The 19660-nt window shown below is 45.7% G+C and overlaps 1 protein-coding gene across 1 annotated transcript in view; it reads right to left on the bottom strand.

Annotated features, from left to right (window-relative positions):
- carmil2 (capping protein regulator and myosin 1 linker 2) overlaps positions 1 to 19660 on the bottom strand; it is a 39122-nt gene that overhangs the window by 14707 nt on the left and 4755 nt on the right. Inside the window, exons 5-31 of the mRNA XM_035525726.1 lie at positions 19417 to 19538; positions 17115 to 17212; positions 16703 to 16773; positions 16516 to 16589; positions 16214 to 16289; positions 15110 to 15198; positions 14674 to 14768; positions 14472 to 14558; positions 14031 to 14140; positions 13374 to 13451; positions 13001 to 13077; positions 12697 to 12801; positions 12233 to 12302; positions 12051 to 12132; positions 10087 to 10183; positions 9892 to 9946; positions 9105 to 9277; positions 8879 to 8947; positions 8642 to 8735; positions 8333 to 8431; positions 7959 to 8087; positions 7530 to 7643; positions 7189 to 7361; positions 6696 to 6783; positions 5374 to 5466; positions 4385 to 4451; positions 2515 to 2930 (exon numbers count right to left, since the gene is read on the bottom strand). Of these exons, the coding sequence (XP_035381619.1) occupies positions 2515 to 2930; positions 4385 to 4451; positions 5374 to 5466; positions 6696 to 6783; positions 7189 to 7361; positions 7530 to 7643; positions 7959 to 8087; positions 8333 to 8431; positions 8642 to 8735; positions 8879 to 8947; positions 9105 to 9277; positions 9892 to 9946; positions 10087 to 10183; positions 12051 to 12132; positions 12233 to 12302; positions 12697 to 12801; positions 13001 to 13077; positions 13374 to 13451; positions 14031 to 14140; positions 14472 to 14558; positions 14674 to 14768; positions 15110 to 15198; positions 16214 to 16289; positions 16516 to 16589; positions 16703 to 16773; positions 17115 to 17212; positions 19417 to 19538 (2901 nt within the window). The remainder of the gene's footprint in view (positions 1 to 2514; positions 2931 to 4384; positions 4452 to 5373; positions 5467 to 6695; positions 6784 to 7188; positions 7362 to 7529; positions 7644 to 7958; positions 8088 to 8332; positions 8432 to 8641; positions 8736 to 8878; positions 8948 to 9104; positions 9278 to 9891; positions 9947 to 10086; positions 10184 to 12050; positions 12133 to 12232; positions 12303 to 12696; positions 12802 to 13000; positions 13078 to 13373; positions 13452 to 14030; positions 14141 to 14471; positions 14559 to 14673; positions 14769 to 15109; positions 15199 to 16213; positions 16290 to 16515; positions 16590 to 16702; positions 16774 to 17114; positions 17213 to 19416; positions 19539 to 19660) is intronic.

The raw sequence follows: 19660 nt of genomic DNA, 5'->3' as shown, positions 1-19660 counted from the left end.
GAAGGGGATTGCTGAAGTGAGAATGTGGCAAGAGAGAAATGCTTATGCAGCCGGCTAACATACGGGCAGATGCAGCGGGTCCTGTAACTGGGACGCACGCACAGAGTGGGTGGCTGTTATTCCACCCTCTTCCCCATATTACGAGCCTCTCCCTGAGGTACCAACTGTCATTGTGTTTCCACTTGCCAAATGCCACACAACATAGATACACATGCACATAGATCACTGAGCAATAAACACACACATACACACGCGCGCGCGTCGAGCATCGTCTCCAGAGGCCCTGAGCTGACCATGCCACCCTACCTGACTGCACACTGACCCCAGAGACACACACACTCTCCCTCTCACAGGAAAGACAAGCACACACTTAGCCACGCCCAGACAAAGCATCCAGCTATACACATATACCCACAGGTAACCATGACAACATAGCAATGGAAACCTCACAACTCATTACACCGGCACATGGGTAGCCATGACAACACGGACACGGTTGTACCACTTACCCACTGCTTGCCGTGAGAACCTACAGCATTATATATGTTCATGAAACATGCCAAAAATCTGACATATACCTATGTGCATGTACACACACACCCAAATGCATATATGTACATACATTCATGTTTATGCTGACCATAACTCTTGGACTAGTGTGTTCTTAGCTAACTATGATGATAACTAGTGACATGTGACAGTATTAACAGCAAAGACGTGTGTGTGCTCCTACACTTAGCACAGCAGCGAGACCAGCACCCATCACTATGGCAACCGTTTCGCCAGTAACTAACCAGGAAATACAGCCAGACTAAAAGACAGATAATATGCAGGAAGACACACACAGAGACTCACACACACGCACGCACACACACACAAGCACAGTGAAGATGTTGCACAATAAAAGCCAGATGCAGGGCATGTAATATTTTAGTAATATTTTATTGGGTCTTTCCTTGATTGATTGAGGGTAGTCACTGCTTGCAGGTGGAAGATTGCAACGCTCCACAAAAAGGGGAAGATAACAAAACAACAGGCATAAGCATCACACACACTGACTGTATCGGACCGAGTGACTACCAGCTCAAACTCAAACAAGCATATACATACAGCCACACCTCCACGCATAGATTCACACCCTACACACGCACACACACAGTCACACTATGCACACACCACCACAATCAGAGCACTCCTCTTCTCTATTTCATTTAGGCTGAGCGCTCGTACCCAGCTGAAATAGACAGTGACAGTGTGAAACGCATGAACACATACATGCAGTGTTTATTTAAAGACCCTACCCAAATCTCACACTGCACCAGATGACAACCTGACAATTTACAAGAACGAAAACACACTGAAGACGCGCACACACACAGTGATTGGTGCATAAACAGATTCCAATGCAGGAAAGTAGCGGACAGAAAATCCAGATTCCCTGATGACAGAGGCAGAGAAGGAATCACAGAAAGCAATGAACAGAGAGAGAGAGCGAGAGAGAGAGAGAGAGAGAGAGAGAGAGAGAGAGAGAGGTGAGAAAAACAGAGAGAGAAACCCTCCTTGATGTGGGAACATTAATATTTAAGATCACACAGCAGTCACACTGAGAAGACCCCATTCGTAATCACTGAAGAAAAACCATTTCCCATTCTGACAATACACACACACACACACACTCACACACACACACACACACATTCACACACACACACACACACACACACTCACACACACACACACACACACACACACACATTCACACTCACACACACACACACACACACACACATTCACACTCACACACACACACACATTCACACACACACACACACACTCACACACACACACACACACACACACATTCACACTCACACACACAAGTTGGGAATAACACGCATACACACACAGCCCTTAAACATGGCGATGAAAAATACACACCCAAAATGTCTCCAAGCACAACAGCCCCAAACTCTCTCTCCCTCTCTCTCTCTCTCTCTCCCTCCCTCTCCCTCTCTCTCTCCCTCTCTCTCTCCCTCTCCAGGCTAAAGCATCATTAGGAAGGGAATGATAAAAGGATAGAGAGAAAAGGGGGAAAGAAAGGCACAGAGAATGACTGGACGTGCCGCACACACCCACACACGCACACACCCACACACACCAACCCACATCCACCCACACACATCCACCACACACACCCACACACACACACCCACACACACACACACACACACACACACACACACACACACACACCCACACACACAGAGCAACAACCTGAGCACGGCCATCTCTCTCTCCCACCCTCCCTCTCTCTCTCTTTCTCTCTCCATCCCTCCATCCCTCCAGCACCCCCCACCCCCCACCCTCTCTCCGTCTCCGTCCCTCTCTGCCTCGCTCTCGGGCGGCTGCCTTCACGTCCATCCCATCCTCTCCCTTCCTCTCTTTCCTTTCCCCGCGTGCTCTCTGCCCCTCGTCCGCGTTCTATCCCCCGACCCACCACGCCTGTCGTCTTACCTGCGGCTTGCTGGGCGGCTGCCTGTTGCGGCGGTTGGGTCGGGGCCTGGTGCGAGTGTAGTGCCTCAGTGTGTGTCCTTCGATGGGCAGGTCCATAGGGGGTTCAGGAGGCACGGGCTCCGGACGCCGGGGCTCTCTGCTGCTACGAGCGGTCGCGGCACCAGCGCCAGAGCCAGCAGCCTCCGCCTCCCTCCTTGGCTGGGCGGAGCCTGCCACCGGCGGCCAGCCCTCCGCCGTGACGGACAGCCCCGTCACTGACGCCGACGACAAGCGCCACCCCCTCTCCTCGGCTGCTAGCCTGGAGCTCGGAGCCCCACCCCCACCCTCTCTTTCTCTCTCTGGCTCGTGCTCCTCTGTCTCCTGCTGGGAGTGCGCGCTAGCTCTTGCTTGCTGCTCGCTCTCCCCTTCCAGCAGACCTGCAGCAAGGGAGGGAGGGAGAGAGGGAGGGAGAGAGGGAGGGAGGTGAGAGGAAGCAACAACAGAGAGACCGTGAGAGAGGACTGGGGCCGAATCGAGAGCCGGACCGAGCGGGCTTGAATGGGGGTAGGGGAAGGCAGGGCAGCGGGACCCAGGCAGGATGCGAGGATGCGAAACAGAGCGAGCGCAGAGGGAGCTGAGCGGAGACGAGCGCACAGAGGAGGGGGAGCCTGGGAAACGGCCGGGGGGGGGGGGGGGGGGCGTCGTAGAGCGAAGCCGGAGTGGTAGATAGGATGACTGCAGATTCGTCACGGCCATGCAACAGAGACGGACTCCAGGTGGAGCCCGGGAGCTTTGGGTTCACAGGACAGGTCGAAACGTGCAAGAGAGAGAGAAAGAGATGAAGGGAGAGAGGTGGAAGATGGGAGGAAGGGTATTGCCCTGTTTGTAAATGGATCCCTCCACCCCCCTCTCTCCTTCTCTCTCCCCCTCTCTCCCTCCATATCACCCAGCGTGCTGTGATTAAAGTGCCTGAGCCCCGGTTAGCTGCAGCCAACGGCCTCCTCTTTAGGCATCACGTTTAGCCTCCGATCTCCGCTCGGTCTAACCCCCCCACCACACCCAGCTCCTCATGCTGTGACAAGGCAGACAAGCAGGGGAACTCCCCAGAGTCAAGATGGGGGAAACCCTATTATACGAATTCATTCACCCTGCACAGACACACACCAACTAAAGCTGAAAGAGTCACTCTACATCAGAGCGGTTATATGTCTGCTATAACCAAAACAATCTATGTTTACATGAATGGCCCAATAGTGTCTCTGCTTTTGGTTTGGGCTCCATTATTATTTACCAATCACAGAGTATTTAGTGTTGAAATAATAATTTAAAAAGGAATAGGCAAAAAACCAAAAAAAACAAAACACAATTATCCCATTATGCCAAATGTAATTAAGACATATCTGATGTGCAAATTTTGTTCCTTTAGTTTTGTACTTTTTCATCACACACTTGCTGTAAACAAACAGCATTGTTAAGTAAGCTCAAGTAAACTTGCTTATGTGGTCCGATGTACTGTTACTTAGAAGCAGCTGAAAGCGCAGGATGGGTTCTGATGGCTTCTGCTGTTTTGAACAACATGGTTCATTCATTTTACAGATGGCGGAGTGTTATCTATAAACAGCTAAAAGCAGTAGGGGCATCCACTGTGAAGCCACAGTTCTGTCCATGAGTTATGGGTTCAGGTTTATGGGTTCAGGTTTCTAACATCACAGGAAAAGGTCATTGCAAACACTGAATTGGATTTGTCAATAATTAAAGAAATGAACAGATAAATAATAAAAAAATAAGTGTATTGTTTGTACATTGGCTCAGTATTTTGCACTGACGGATGCGTGTTAACGGTGAAACATGTTTGGTGCTGAGGGACAGCGTGAGGGTGGGGGACTCTTACTTTTGACTGACGGGGCCGGCCGGATGCTCCTGGTACAAAAACTGTTTCTCCGGACCACAGACACGTACTGAACATGAGACAGTTTTCAGATTCACACCAGCCCAAAGAACAAAGTCATAACACAGCACACACTTTTCAACAATCAGGCAAATGTTGGTTACTGTGAGGCAACTGTGGGGTTTTGTATGCACCGTGAAGATTTTTTTAATGCTGTAAAACATATTTAAAAGGTGTTTGACCCTTCAATTTTTTTAACGTTATGTTCAAGATGTTGAGCTGAAATTTCATTTTTAGGTATTAATACTTGTAACAATAGCAAAAGTGCATGAGTAACTGCAGGTTTTTCTGTAGTATTGAAAACACTGTTCCATTAGTTATTTGCTAGGGAAGTGAACCGTATCTTCCCCAGGTTTTGTTCCCCTTGAAACGCTGCATGGGGGTTCACGGACAGCTGGTACATACCTCAGACATTTGGCAACCTGGCACTCTACCACAAACTGATCTACAACCTTACACGACAGTGTAACATCTATTTTATTAGATATAGTTACAAGTTATTAAATATTCTGCCTGTTACCTATCTAACACAAACTGTGCCACAAATTGTAGAATATGATGTATAACTACTTAAAACAACAAGAATGTTTTCATGCCATTTCAGCATTTTATTTCTGGGATATTGTTCAAAAACTAGGTCTGAGTGGACTAAAGCAGGGAGGTAAAGGCCAGGGTTCGGGCTTTCTGGTGGGCCCAGGTGTGCGCGCGCACACACACACACACACGCTTCCTCAGCCTGTGGTCCGTCTGCTGTGTGTTTGGGACGCATGCTCATTTACTGCAGAGATCTGCATCTAGCTTGGTGACTCTCGCTTCCCTGACTGCAGTCCACGCACATCTCAACTCGAAGATGTTTAAGTGAGTTCTGAATATAAGAAAAAACAAATCTAGGCAAAGGTCGTGGGTGATCTGCAGTTAGTGTTCTGAACAACCTCATCAGTAGGGAATTCATGCTCCATCACCCGCAGCTGAGGAACACTGGGCTTGCTGCTGAAGGGCTGTGAGTACTCTTTCAGCTGCTTGTCCTGACAATAAAGAGCGGTAGGGTTTGATATGAGTATGAGCACGCCCACACACACACCCACACGCCCACATGCGCCCACACACACACGAACATGCACGCACGCACGCACACACACACACACACACACACACACACACACGCCCACACACGCCCATACACACACGAACATGCACGCGCACGCACACACACACACACACACACACACGCCCACACACACACACACACCCACACACACACGAACATGCACGCACGCACACACACACACACACACACACACACACACACACACACCCACACGCCCACACACACCCACACGAACATGCACGCACGCACACACACACACACACACACACACACACACACACACACGCCCACACACACACACACACCCACACACACCCACACACACACGAACATGCACGCACGCACACACACACACACACACACACACACACCCACACGCCCACATGCCCACACACACACCCACACGCCCACACACGCCCACACACACACGAACATGCACGCACGCACACACACACACACACACACACACACACACACACACACACACACACCCACATGCCCACACACGCCCATACACACACGAACATGCACGCGCACACACACACACACACACACACACACACACACACACGCCCACACACGCCCATACACACACGAACATGCACGCGCACACCACACACACACACACACACCCACATGCCCACACACGCCCATACACACACGAACATGCACGTGCACACACACACACACCCACATGCCCACACACGCCCATACACACACGAACATGCACGTGCACACACACACACACACACACACACACATGCCCACACACGCCCAAACACGAACATGCACGCACGCACACACACACACACACACACAGACACACACACACACAGACACACACACACACACACACACACACAGACACACACACACACGCCCATACACACACGAACATGCACACACACACACACACACACACACACACACACACACACAGACACACACACGCCCATACACACACGAACATGCACGCACACACACACACACACACACACAGACACACACACCCACACGCCCACACACGCCCATACACACACGAACATGCACGCGCACACACACACACACACACACACACACACGCGCGCACACACATGCACACACACTCGCTCAGGCCATGTAAGGTACACATATACAATCACACACCAGTTTTTGCTGAGCCACAGCTAAGTCCTGGAGCACTTCCTCAATGATACTCTCGACCAAAGTAACGCTGACGGAGAGCTTTAGTTCACTGAGAAACAGAGAGAGAGGAAAAGAGAAAGCGAAAAAAGGAGAAGAAAACCAGACCAAGGGTGCAGAAAAAGAAGGTGAGTGAAAGATAAAGACGGCAAAGCAAGACAATGCAAGCACAGAATCTTTATTACTCAGACCATGACAACACTATGACAACAACAGGATGGAGAATGAGCTAAACCTAGACACTCAGCCCTAGAAACTGTAGGTTTTTTATACTGCCAGGTCAGCCATCACAAAAAGTTTACTGAGACAAAAGTCATGTTCAAGTAATGTTGAATTAATGTGGAATAATGTGGAATAATGTGGAAAGTGAGGCTGTGCACCATAGTTGTTGCGCATGCCACACCAGAAACAAATATTCAGCAACATTTGTGTGTGTGTGTGTGTGTGTGTGTGTCACCTGAGCTTGTCCGTGATGCTGTTCTCTGCCTCTTTTGCGGTGCTCTGAATGAAGTGGGTAGCCTGTCGGGTTTTACTGAGCACACGATTGGCTAGTTGCTCGCTGACACTGTTGCGCTGGACGAGCCGTGGGCAGGATGCCTGCGCTGTCTGCAGCAGCGTCTGCGCATGCTCCTGCGCAACACGTACACAACCATCGCCACGTCTCACACCAACACACACCACAATAATCGCCACTAAAACCATTCAAACATATTGCTAACACTAACATGGGTACAGCCATGAGTACATATAGTGGGAAAAGATTATGGGATGAACATGCAGAACATGAAATCAGTCTACCTGGATTTCCTCAGATAGCTCATTGGATAAAGCTTGGACGGCATCATCCAGAATGCGCTGCACCATTAAACCAGCAGAGGGCGACCTCCCCAACTCATATAGCCTGGGAAGAGTCTGAAAAGACCAAGCTCACAGAATGATTACATTCATTCATTCATGACATATTCATAAATCATACACCACACATTATTACCTTCTACAAACAGAGAACGTATGAGTGATGTTCTAGGCGCGCATATAATGAAAAAAAGGCTGGAGAGATTGTCTAGGTGAGGTCATACTGAAATGGTTGCAATGATATTCTAGGTAAGGTCATACTGTAATGGCTGCAGAGAAGTTCTAGGTAAGGTCATACTGTAATGGCTGCAGATATGTTCTAGGTAAGGTCATACTGTAATGGCTGCAGAGATTTTCTAGGTAAGGTCATACTGTAATGGCTGTCCTGGCATGCTGGAGGGCTTCTTCTGCAGACAGGATGTCGCTCTGAACTTCCTGGATGTTGTAGCAGGCCAGAGGCCTCATGGTCTCCTGAAGCCTCTGACAGATGTTCTGTACTAGCTGGGGTAGGAGAGTGAGAGAGAGACAGAGAGAGAGAGACAGAAAGTATGGGACATAGGAAGATAGAGAGTAGGACGAGATGTTCCTTTCCTATTATAATTTCACATCTTCATGTGGGCTAAAGCCTTAAGATAGACTTCCCTGATTCATCATTTCATTGCTCTTTATGGCTACATTGCATTTGAACCGGCTGTGCAGTGTGTGGTGGTTCAGCTAAGCTTGGGAGCTTGGGAGCCCGTGCAAACCTGCGCCGAGTGGCTGGTCTTCAGGCACTGCTGAAGACTGAGCATCTCCTCAGGTGTAGTGCATGACCTCCGACTGTTCCTCTGTAAGCATGCCTGGATCTGTGAGTGCGCACACACACACGCACACACACACGCACACACACACGCACACACACACACACACACACACACGCACACACACACGCACACACACACACACACACGCACACACACACGCACACACACACGCACACACACACACACACGTGTGGGTATAATGCTTCATCCAGGCTTATGGTCACATGTGGCCTCTGGGCATGCTAAGCTAACCTTTTTCATAGCCTCCCCAGTCTTCTCCGGGTTGGCACGGTAGGACAGAGCCATATCACTCATTGGGATGGACATGTTCTGTAGTGTGGTGTTCCTTCAAAACACACCGCGAAACAGTGTGTACGCATAACAATTTTATCAGCAAAAACAGAAGTAAAAACACTGAACCGTTTCAAAGTTTCAACCCGACTGTATCAACCCCCTCCCCCCCAAACACACACACGCCGACTCACACACCTCTCCAAAGCGTTGGCTACGTCCATAAAACCTGCAGCAGTCACGCTGTTCCTGTCCCACACCAGTGTTCTGTGCCGGACAACACGTGTTACATTAAAACAAGTAACACAAACCACTTACATCAGCTCTGTATTAAACAATTAAGATACATTGACTGGAATTCGGAAGTCAATGTGGTTGTAGGGGCAAATGGAGAGATATCAGTGGAAGTCAGCGGGGAAGCTACCTAAGTTTGGTGTTGATCATGAGGGCCTTGGCCAGCATCTTGGCACCCGTGTCTCCAATGCAGTTGCCGCTGATGTCGATTTTGGAGAGGCTGCAGTTGCTGCCCAGGCTGTTGATGAGGATGGTGGTGCCGGTCTTCAGCTTGGAGTCACACACGGACAGAGACTCTAAGGGCTGGGAGAGTGGGCAAAAAGGCGGCGAGTGTTGTTAAGGCTACTGGTTTGTCTTCAAGCCACGTTCAACCACCACGGCAATCTTTGACCGTCCTCGAGTTGCCGGTGTGACAAGGAGGAAGGGGGGGTAAGCCGCATTTCAGCTTTAGTTAGGACTGCTTTAAAGTTCGAGCTGGGTAATTAACAAGGCGAGTGTGCCTCGGTGGATAGGGATTGTGGGTAATTAAAATTATATTGCTGGAGGAAGAAGGCCTTCTTATCTCTGGGGATTCTCATTTTGAAGGTGTTTCAGGGCTGCATGCACGCACACACACACTCACGCGCACACACACATGCACACACTTTCAGACAAATAATCACTTTGGTCACACAGGCTTAATACACCTTTTGGTTGTATTCATGCACAGCTGGTCTTTAGGCACTCATTGTACAAGGGACAGGAGATCATATGTTGTTGTGACGATGAGAACAGCAGGGGACAACTATGAATATTGCAACATTATGGTTGTATCAGGATTTCACCGCGTACACACACACACACATCCTATGGTTGATAATGGCTTCGCACGAGTGTGTGGTGAAGTGTTCCTTCAGATAAAAAGACCCATTACTCACACACTCCTCCTCCTGAATGAGCTGTACAATTCGGTGCAGGACGTCTGACAGAGCTCTAAGAGAGAGGAAGCAAATGAAAGAGGAGAGTTATGGGAACAGCACTGCATGGGGTGAGGAGCTAGAACAGATGGACGGATGGACATCCATCATATATGTCCGTTCATCTGTCCACAGCTATTTTATGAGAGGCCTCACCTGGACTTCATGGCAAAGTTGCGACCGAGGGCCAGATGCCGTATGGACTGACTCCGGCCAATGGAAAGCACCAGTGTGACCATGTTGTTCTCAAATCCTGGGGGCCATACAAGAACAGCTCACATAGAACAACTCACATAGACCTCACAGCTCAAAGGACCCACTCGTCATCACAACGGTGCCGTGTGATTTGCAGCAGTGCATTTCCTAATAATGGACAATCATTTCTAGCCTCTTTTGTTGGGACCAGATGTGTTTCAGGGTCATGAAAACCTATCTGTGTTATGTTCCGCTTGACGTCTGGGACGTTGCCGCTTCCTCTCAAACACCTCATTAATGATACATAACAAAGCCGCCAAAACGTCCTTTTTAATGCTGTTCCAACATGGCACTCCAATGCACCTGGTGTACCCTGGCCTGTGGGAATGCCACTGTCTTTTCTGCTTAATGTAGAAACTTAGATGTTTGTTTCTTGCTTTTGTGCGTTGTTTGTCTTGTACTGCTCTTTTGTCCAGTTACACTTGTGTATTCCTGTGCACTGTTCTGCTTGACTGTTGATGTTGTATTTTGCACAAGATCATAAGAAAGCAAATCTCTTTCCACTGTATACAATATCTGGAGGAATGACAATAAACCTGACTTGCCTTCAATGAGTTCACAATGTCAGAGACACTTCTTGTTTATGTGTGTGTGTGTGTGTGTGTGTGTGTGTGTGTGCGTGTGTGTGTGCATCCACATGTGGACATGTGATTAGATAGATGCGAGAACCCTCAATTATAGTAGTAATGCAATGGTCTGTGATCTATTCTGATGTGTTTGGCCTGGTCTCTAGATACTGTCTGATCAGCATACAGTACAGTGTGAGTGTGTAGCCTGTTCCAATTCCATCGCCTGCCAGAGTCCAAACCTTAAATCAGTACCATCGGTTTCCTGTAACTAGAGGACAGAAGTCCCTGTCCAGAAGGTACTAACAACCTCTTCCAGTGCCTACATGTTCTCTTAGTGAAACCATACAGTCACCAGCCACTTTAATAGGAACACCTCATTCATGGAGTTATCTAATCACGCAGTCAGGTAATAGTAGTTCAGTGTGTAAACTTTACGCAGACATGGGTCAAGAGCTTCAGGAATGTTCGCATCAAATATCAGAACAGGAATAAAGCGACCTAAATGACTTTGAAGTGGCAAGACTGTTGTTGCCTGACAGGCTGCTCTGAGTGATTTAAAAACTGCTGATCTTCTGAAATTTCATGCACAACAGCCTTCAGAATTTACACAGAAATGTGTCAAAAGAAAAAGAAAAACAACCATATTCTGAGTGGCAATTCTGCAGGCGATGATGATTAATGAGACAGGTTGGAGGAGAACAGCCAGCCGGGCTCAGTCTGACAGGAGAGCTAGGAGAACCCAAATAATCATTCTTAGTAGCTGTACTGAGCACACAAGTAGCTCAGGATAGTGTCAGTATAGACAAAAAAAGAACTCCAAACCCTGTGTGTAATCAGGTATGTATTTGGGTATGCTGAGGGAATTCCTAACCCAGAAGAAGCTGCAAAAATGCATGCATAAATCATGCCATGCTAGCAGCCCCGGTTCGCCCATGCACTGTGTGGGAACCCCTAGAGGGCGTATGCAGGGTGAGTCATTCTCTTCCAGAGCTGCTCTGTGTGTTAGATGAGAGAGGTGTTGCTTACACACCACACAAACTGCACAGACATGGAGAGGCAGAATAAATCATGACTCTTTCTATCTATCTGCACACCTTCATATCAGTCAAATGTACTTTATCAGTTCACTTGAGCACTATTTAGCAACACTGTTGAGCAACATCTCTGCTCATACAGAAATAGTGAGAGTGAGAGAGAAGGGGAAATGTTGAATGAGTGAAAGAAAAGAAAAGAGAAAGACTGAAAGAACCAGAAAAAGTAGGACCATGTAGAAGAGTAAGAGAGTCAGGGCTGTACCGTTGTCAGACAGGTCTAGGCTGCCAATGGCCTTGGTCTCAAAGATGTGCTCCTGAATGACCTGAGCACCGCTGGACCGCAACTACGGAATGATGCAGAAAACATCACAGAAGCCAATGCATGCAACAGATTACTTTGCTTATGTGTGTGTGTGGGGGGGGGGGGGGGGGGGGGGTGCAAACCTCACAGCTGCTGATGTCCAGCTCCAGCTCAGAGAGATGACTGTTGTTAGCCAGACCCTGAAGCAGTAACCTAATATCAAATGCATATGCAGAGTCTATTGGTCACACATCCAATCAGTATCAAAATCAACATGCACCAACTGATCCTAAAGAGTTAGTTTACAGTTTATTATAACAAAACTGCTCCAATTAGTCAAGGTGCTGAAGAGCAACACAATTCTTCAGTCATCTACATTACCATGTAGCTGGAATTAATGGAATACTTTACTTAAGCACATTTGAGCATGCACTTATGGAAAAGATTCCTGTTCAGATAGACTTCGACCGGCCACATTAGCTTCCTAGCTAAGGGGGAAATTAGATTTTTCAACAATTCCTTTCAATTCCACATGGCGGAAAACTCACACCGATCCATAAACTCACTATTCAATAGAAAGTTACAACGACCATAAGACAGCTGATACCTGAGGGCTTCTGGTGGGAGTTTAGTGGCGGCCAGTCCAACATACTGCAACTTTGTGCTTTTAGTGAAGAAGTTCCTCAAACTGCGTGTCACCTCACGAACCTTCCTAAAGTACAAACACACACACACGCTGCATTTAGCATAGGGCCAAAGCTATAAAACAGGCTCATAACCAAACTGTGCTGATCTAGGGTTTTTTTTCTTATGTGCCTCAAATCATGACCAGGAGAAGGAGACAGTGGGATCTGTTCATACCCCCGGATCCCGCTGGAAAAGCCGCTGCGTTTTAGATGTGTTGACCTTACCTATGAGAGAAGGTGTTTCTGCAGAGGTTGAGGTAGGTCAGAGAAGAGCAGCAACCATTACTCAGAGACAAGAAGAGCTAGAGGAGAGAGAGAGAGAGAGAGAGAGAGAGAGAGAGAGAGAGAGAGAGAGAGAGAGAGAGATAGAGGGAAGGGATAAAACTAACACATTGTTCTGGCTAAGGAACTTCCAAAACTCAATTAAACAGTTGAAAAGCCTCAGAAATGGAAGCTCCCATCACCTAAACTACTACTACACAGCTTCCGTCTCCACCTTAATCCCCTCTGAAGTTAACCTTATGCTATCGACCATAGACGAGACGGAAGAGCCGCCGGGCAGCAAAAGAGAGATGCTGAACCCTGAGTGGTCACTCACGGTGTCCAGGGGACAGTCCGTGGAGCTGAGGTCCAGATAGGTCACCGCGTTGGGGGCCGACAGGAATGAGAAGAGGCTCTGAGAAGTCAAAGGGCAGCCTTTTTAACACCTCCACCTTCAGTGAGCTGCTGCACACCACGATGATTCAAATACATTTTCCAGCATATTGCATATGCATTGTGGGTTCCCAGCAAAGACGTTACACATCCGTTGCTCCATCATTTTATTTAATTAATTTCACTACTAAATCAAGATTTATACTTTAAGCAGAGGTTAGTTTATACTTATTTGTAACAAAAAGCTTCTCTGGTTATAAAGCTTCTCTGAGTATAGACTTATTCACATGGACAGGCACAATTTCTGACTGAGTTCACTTTTGTACCATTAAAAAATTATGCAAATGAATAATGAATGATTAATATTGTGAATGACGCCAGTAAGGAGGAAAGGTGCAGGCAAGGTCAGGATTAGACATGTGCAAATTCAAATTATTTAATGAGAAAAACATTTATAGAGCTCCATAAACAGAAACAAATATTAAATGTGCCATGTCAAATTTTATTCCAGAGTTCGCTCTTTTCTGCAAAACATTTGCAATACTGATTACAGATTAAAAAAGAACATCACAATATTCCTTTACCCCTGCCCTCTTCTCACCAAAGCATCCTCTGTAGCCAGACATCCCATGTTCCCACTCAGGTCCAGGTGGGTCAGCGAGCTGGAGAGAGATTTGTTCAGCTTGAGCACCTGACCCATGAAGCCCAGTCCTACAGACAGAGAGAGAACGCAAGAGGAACCTTAGACGTGACACAAAGGAAGGATAATGAGATGGTGAGGAGATCACAGGGGGAGTCGAAGGAGGTTGACTGCACAAAATTGTAACCTGTGATATGCTTGCTTTATTCACATGGAACGCCTGCACTAGGATTACACTGGACTGAAAAAACAAACTTTAAAAGCATAACATATTTTAGAAAGTGAGATGAATTTTGACCCGAGGCAAAATAGGATATACAGTGCTCACAAACAGAGCTTTATGTGTATAGGGGAGAACCTGTAAGAAGTAAAAAATCCCTAGAGGAAGGAAGTCTTAGGTACCTTTAGGAGACAGTGAGACCTTGGAGAGATACAGCTGACTAAGACCATGGGGCAGTCTGGTCAAACTCTGGCTGAGTGACATGACTCCTAAAGACATGGAGAGAGGGGGGGGTTGGGGAGGGGGGTTGCGAGTGAGAGGGAGAGGCATACATTAATGTGGGCACAAATGCGAAACTGATCCCAGATCAGAATGTAGCAGCACCTTTGTCCTCTATGGGGTTGGCAGAAAGGTTGATGATGTGGAGTGCGGATGCAGGCTGTTCACGCAGAGCACAGGCCATCTTTACCGCAAAATCCCTACAGCATCATTCCCAGGAAGAGAGAGGGGTCAAAACCATGGCTGGGTCAGTACATCAGAAGCAGAACATCTGGAGATGAAGAGGTATATCTACACCACTGCAACGTTCACAAAAGTCAATTGGAAAGGGCGTTTAGTGACTGAATCGCGTTTATAATGAGACATAAAACAGCCTAATGAACCAGGAAAGGGCTATGAAACAGTAAGAAAGAATTTAATCCAGTAAACAGGACAACGTGATAACATGACAAACATGCTTGAATCCTATGGAACGGTCATGCAGGCCAGCTCTCCTGCTTTACTCTTACTCTTTACTCTAAGGGGGCTCACGTTTACTCACGTTTTGAGACCGGCTGCCTCCAAGCAGACCTCTTGCAGAGCCGTGGACCTGTTAATGAGGTAGATCACCTGCTCCTGCACATCTAGTGTCTACACAAGCGCACACACAGAGCACATGTCCACATGCACAAGAAAAACACAACAAAAAAAGGTCACCTGACAGGAAACTGGCCATATTAAAGGCACCCTGGTTAAACAGAGCCCTGACAATACAAAATTATGAGGGTGTTACAAATGTGTATACACGCTTGCCAGCTGCTGTATTACAATTGTCTTCCTAACAGCATGAGTACAATATTTTCCTCACACCACCACTGGTACCAGTAGCATCCCACTTAGCAACAACTACAGTTTCTTATAAAGCTTTATAAAATTAGTACATTTTCTGTTGAAATGAATTTTCGCTCAGGGCCTTCAGAGCTAATGGGCTGCGTTGTGTCACGGTGAAATCCAGTGAAATAATTTGGCCTTAGCCAGTGACACATCGCTCATGTTTCCAGAGATGGGGGAAGGGGAATGAAGAGTGTGGTAGATATGATAGAGCAGAACTGGAAAGAATCTGAAAGTGAGAGAGTACTGGCTCCTTCTTACAAATGCCTATGAAACACATCACAGCAACAGACCACAAATGTTTCCCTCTTTATTTTTCTAATTAATGACATATCTTCATATACACACAGTCACACTCACACACACACAGGAAAAAAAGCTATTCTAATTATCTCTATCTATCTCTCTGACCTACATACCAGCAAACAACAGAACAGCTGGGAGTTTGAGAACTAAGATACAAATAATTCTTTACACACACTTATTCAGACATATGGTATACCTCACATGCATTACAATCACATTCAAAACCCTGACTAGCTTTACATGAAAGAATGAGCAATATCTAATTACTTAGTACATATCTTTCCTCTTTATGCAGGCATGGTCTACTGATTTTGGTAAATCCATATTTTTTACATCATGGTGTCACTCACCAGACCTATTTATTTTGATAACTGAGTTGGTATTAACCAAATTAGCAATCTAAAACCCAAGGAACAAAATTACAATCAGTTTAAGACATAAAACAATTGAAGGAAGTACTCAGATATACCAGTTTGAAGTCCCTGCTGCAGATCTTGGTAAACCACTGGTTGAAGGACAGAGCACCTACAGCTAATGCCAGATCCCTGAATGACAGAGAATTTACAGTGTTGCTTAAATCCTTCACCTCAGAAGATAAATCTGATTAAGAAAGTTAGTTATCACAGTTTTATGAATCCAGACAGATGACTGGGAAGGGAGTATAGGATTAAGACAGATTAAATGCTTGTTTGGATAGGTCTTGAAAATGTAACATTGCAGACAGTTAATTTATTTAAACACATTAAATATACAGTGAAGAGGACCATTTACCTGCTTTCTAAATGATTGAAGTCCAGAAGGTTGAATTCCCGACAGTTCTGAACATGGTAAATATTGTCTACGTCCTAAACAACAACAGAAACAGCTGGCAAAACATAGTGCAGAAGTGGCAAATGAGAAGTAGCCAGTATCAGGCTACCTTGTATACAGTTAGTGATGAGTGGAGGAGAGTTCTGACCCACTGGACTTCCTGGCGACATGGGAACTCGTTGAAGTCACACAGCGCAGCGTAAGTGTCTGAGAAACCCCCTAAAACAGCCCATCCGAGAAGCAAGCAAGCAGTCAACAGACAAACATTACTGATAGTAAAACATTACTGTCACCAGCAGTACAACAGACTGGCTGCTTAAGTGATCGCTGGAGGTCACCTCAAACCTCTCAGCAACTCAAAGGGTTAAAAACATCTCCAATACAAAGCAAACAGTATGTCATCATCACATGGTCTGTATGAGGAACTCATTCTAACTTACTGAAAATATGTCATGAATGTAAAAAAAAATTAAACTACTGAAACGCGATATAATGGTATGATAAATGCATTTGTAACTCGACTATAAATGTGCGGCAGGGTGAAGTGCAGTGCTACTGACCACAGGGCCTCTGAGATCCATTAAGCTGCTCCTCTACCCTGGAGGCCAGAGCCCAAAGCTGGTCCTGGAGATCAGGAGGAACCTTCTTCAGTAGTTTCCTGAGAGAACGAGAGAACAAGAGAGCGAGTGAGTGAGTGAGTGAGAGAGAGAGAGAGAGAGAGAGAGAGAGAGATTGGCAAAACTCTCAACAACGTGCAAAGTTAAATTTTTCTGCTTACTCCTAGCATGAATCACTCACCACTGTTTATCAAAAGGTTTCATTTCTCAACAATACACAGCTTCTTGGTGCATGGGGAAGAAAAAGTCTGAGATTGTATTCAGTGTTATTCATGTCCATCAGCAGCCTTGACAGAGAGTTTTTAAAGGTCAAATGATTCCATGTCAAAGAAGTGTTTAACTGTGGTTGGTTAAGAAACCTAGTTGTTCATCTGTTTTCTCCCTGGACGGGAGCTTCCATGGAGCATCAAATTAGTATGCATACAAAAAAGATTTTCTGCTCTTGATGTATCCTAGTTTTGATTTTACCATGTTTGCCTTTTTTTCTGCTTTCTGTGCTATGCTTTATATGATTTAGAGTCTGATATTTCCTGGAGTATTATAAAGCCTACCAACAGGGAAGACATTTGATAAGGCAAATTATATGAGCAGCCTACATTTCATTCATAACTGCTAGCATCAACATCTCAGGAAAAAAATGAGTTAGAGTTGTAGGAATAAAATAACGGTGTGTCGTGAATTTGAAGACTCTCAAATTACATTGCCATTTAAGCGATCAAAGAAACAGCCCTCTGGCGAGTCTAGTGTATTGGCTGAACATTTCACGTAATGGCGCTTTACCTCCGTTTTAGCTTCAGGAGAAGGTAAGTCAGGATTCTCCCATACGGAGGAATCGACACGTCTAGCAAATATGATCACACTAACTTAACTCATCTCTTGTACCTGTCGCTCTCTGCTCCTTACAATAACGTCAGGCTAACACTATCTACCTAAGTAACGCTCTCTGGGGGGGGACTTTTAAAGAATATCAATAAGTTAAAAGAAGTGTTAACTAAGATTATCCAAACTATCCTTAGCTTAACATTATGAATTAGTTAGCTAGCAACAACAATCTCTCTGGAAGAATATGGCCTCTGTTCTTTTCTTATATTTATTTACATGAACGTCACTTAAGTGAGCTTGCTCTTTGACAAAGCATTTGGTGACTTTACAAATACATTTAGCAAACGGCCGCTAACTTATATAAGTCATTTGAATGGGGGTAAGATCAAAAGGACGTCGCTTTTGTTTATACTTTGAATATATGTATTAAACTTGGCTTTCGAAATTCTAGCAAACAGAATGCAATATGGGTACAGACCTATATAAAATGTATACATAGGCTATGTACTGTTGAGGCAAAAAGTCCATCTAAAGGCACTCAAACTTTCTTTTGGTAAACTACAGAATCTACTTTGTTCAGATAATTTTAAACTAATCAGAGACAGATTTATGATGTCTATATTATATCAGATTTCTATGAGGTGAAAGGTGACTCTTTAGAAAGATTTCAGAAATTGATGTAATAATTCTTTTAAACTTCTGACATTCATATATGTATTCAATAGTCATTCACAGTTCATAGCTTACCTCTACAGTCAGTACTTATTTTTGCATATCACGGGAAAAACCAAAACCAGACTCAAGTTTAAAGAAAATACAATCTTTGCCAGCATAGCTGTGCACACCCTTAGAAGAAACATCCCAGTGACAAATTATACTTTATATTTGGTTAATGTTTTTGCTAGCTGGGTTTCGTTAAATTGAACAATGTAAGAACGCAGGAAGTGTGTGGGGCATCCATTTTCTGTCTGTTAATAGTAAAATTAACCTTGGTGCAAAATAAAGAAAAATTCTGGCTTTTTATGTCAGATTTTTTTTTAAATGAACCTTGTTTTGTGCACAAGGGAACAGTCATACCGTTATTGCCACAATAAGAAAGGGACTTCCCCCAACAAAACTGGAGGTTTATAATTGTCCAGAATTTCTTTGCGTGCTGTAACATTTACATTAGCATTTGCTGAAGGGGTCTGGCCCAAAACCCGAAAGCAGCCTCAGACGATTCAAGCCATTATATCTCTCCTTCCCCAAACTTTACTCTTGGTACTATGCATACTGACATATCTCCATTGACTGGAATTTGGAACAGAATTGATATGGCACACTTTATACATGTACATTTTGTGCCCAGCAGATTTACCTACCATGGGTCTTCAGACTGCATTATACTATTACCTGTGTGACCTCTGATAGGTCGGTAACTTACCCCGGGGACGAATCAGGGAAGATCTTCTTGAGTGAGGCAGTCACATGACTGACCACGGCTTCCATGTCTTCCACTGACATCAGACTGAGAGAATAAGTATGCCTGTCCGTTTCAATAGTCACCTTGTAACCATGCACACAAACAGATGGGCAGAAATATACATTTCCCTTCAGCGGTAGTCCGTAAAAGCATTTCACAGCCAGTTATACCATGTATGACTATGTATGTGACAAACAAACTTTGA

The sequence above is a fragment of the Electrophorus electricus genome, chromosome 4 (assembly GCF_013358815.1).
Source record: "Electrophorus electricus isolate fEleEle1 chromosome 4, fEleEle1.pri, whole genome shotgun sequence".
In the NCBI taxonomy this organism is placed as follows: domain Eukaryota; kingdom Metazoa; phylum Chordata; class Actinopteri; order Gymnotiformes; family Gymnotidae; genus Electrophorus; species Electrophorus electricus.
This window is presented reverse-complemented; position numbering and strand designations above follow the sequence as displayed.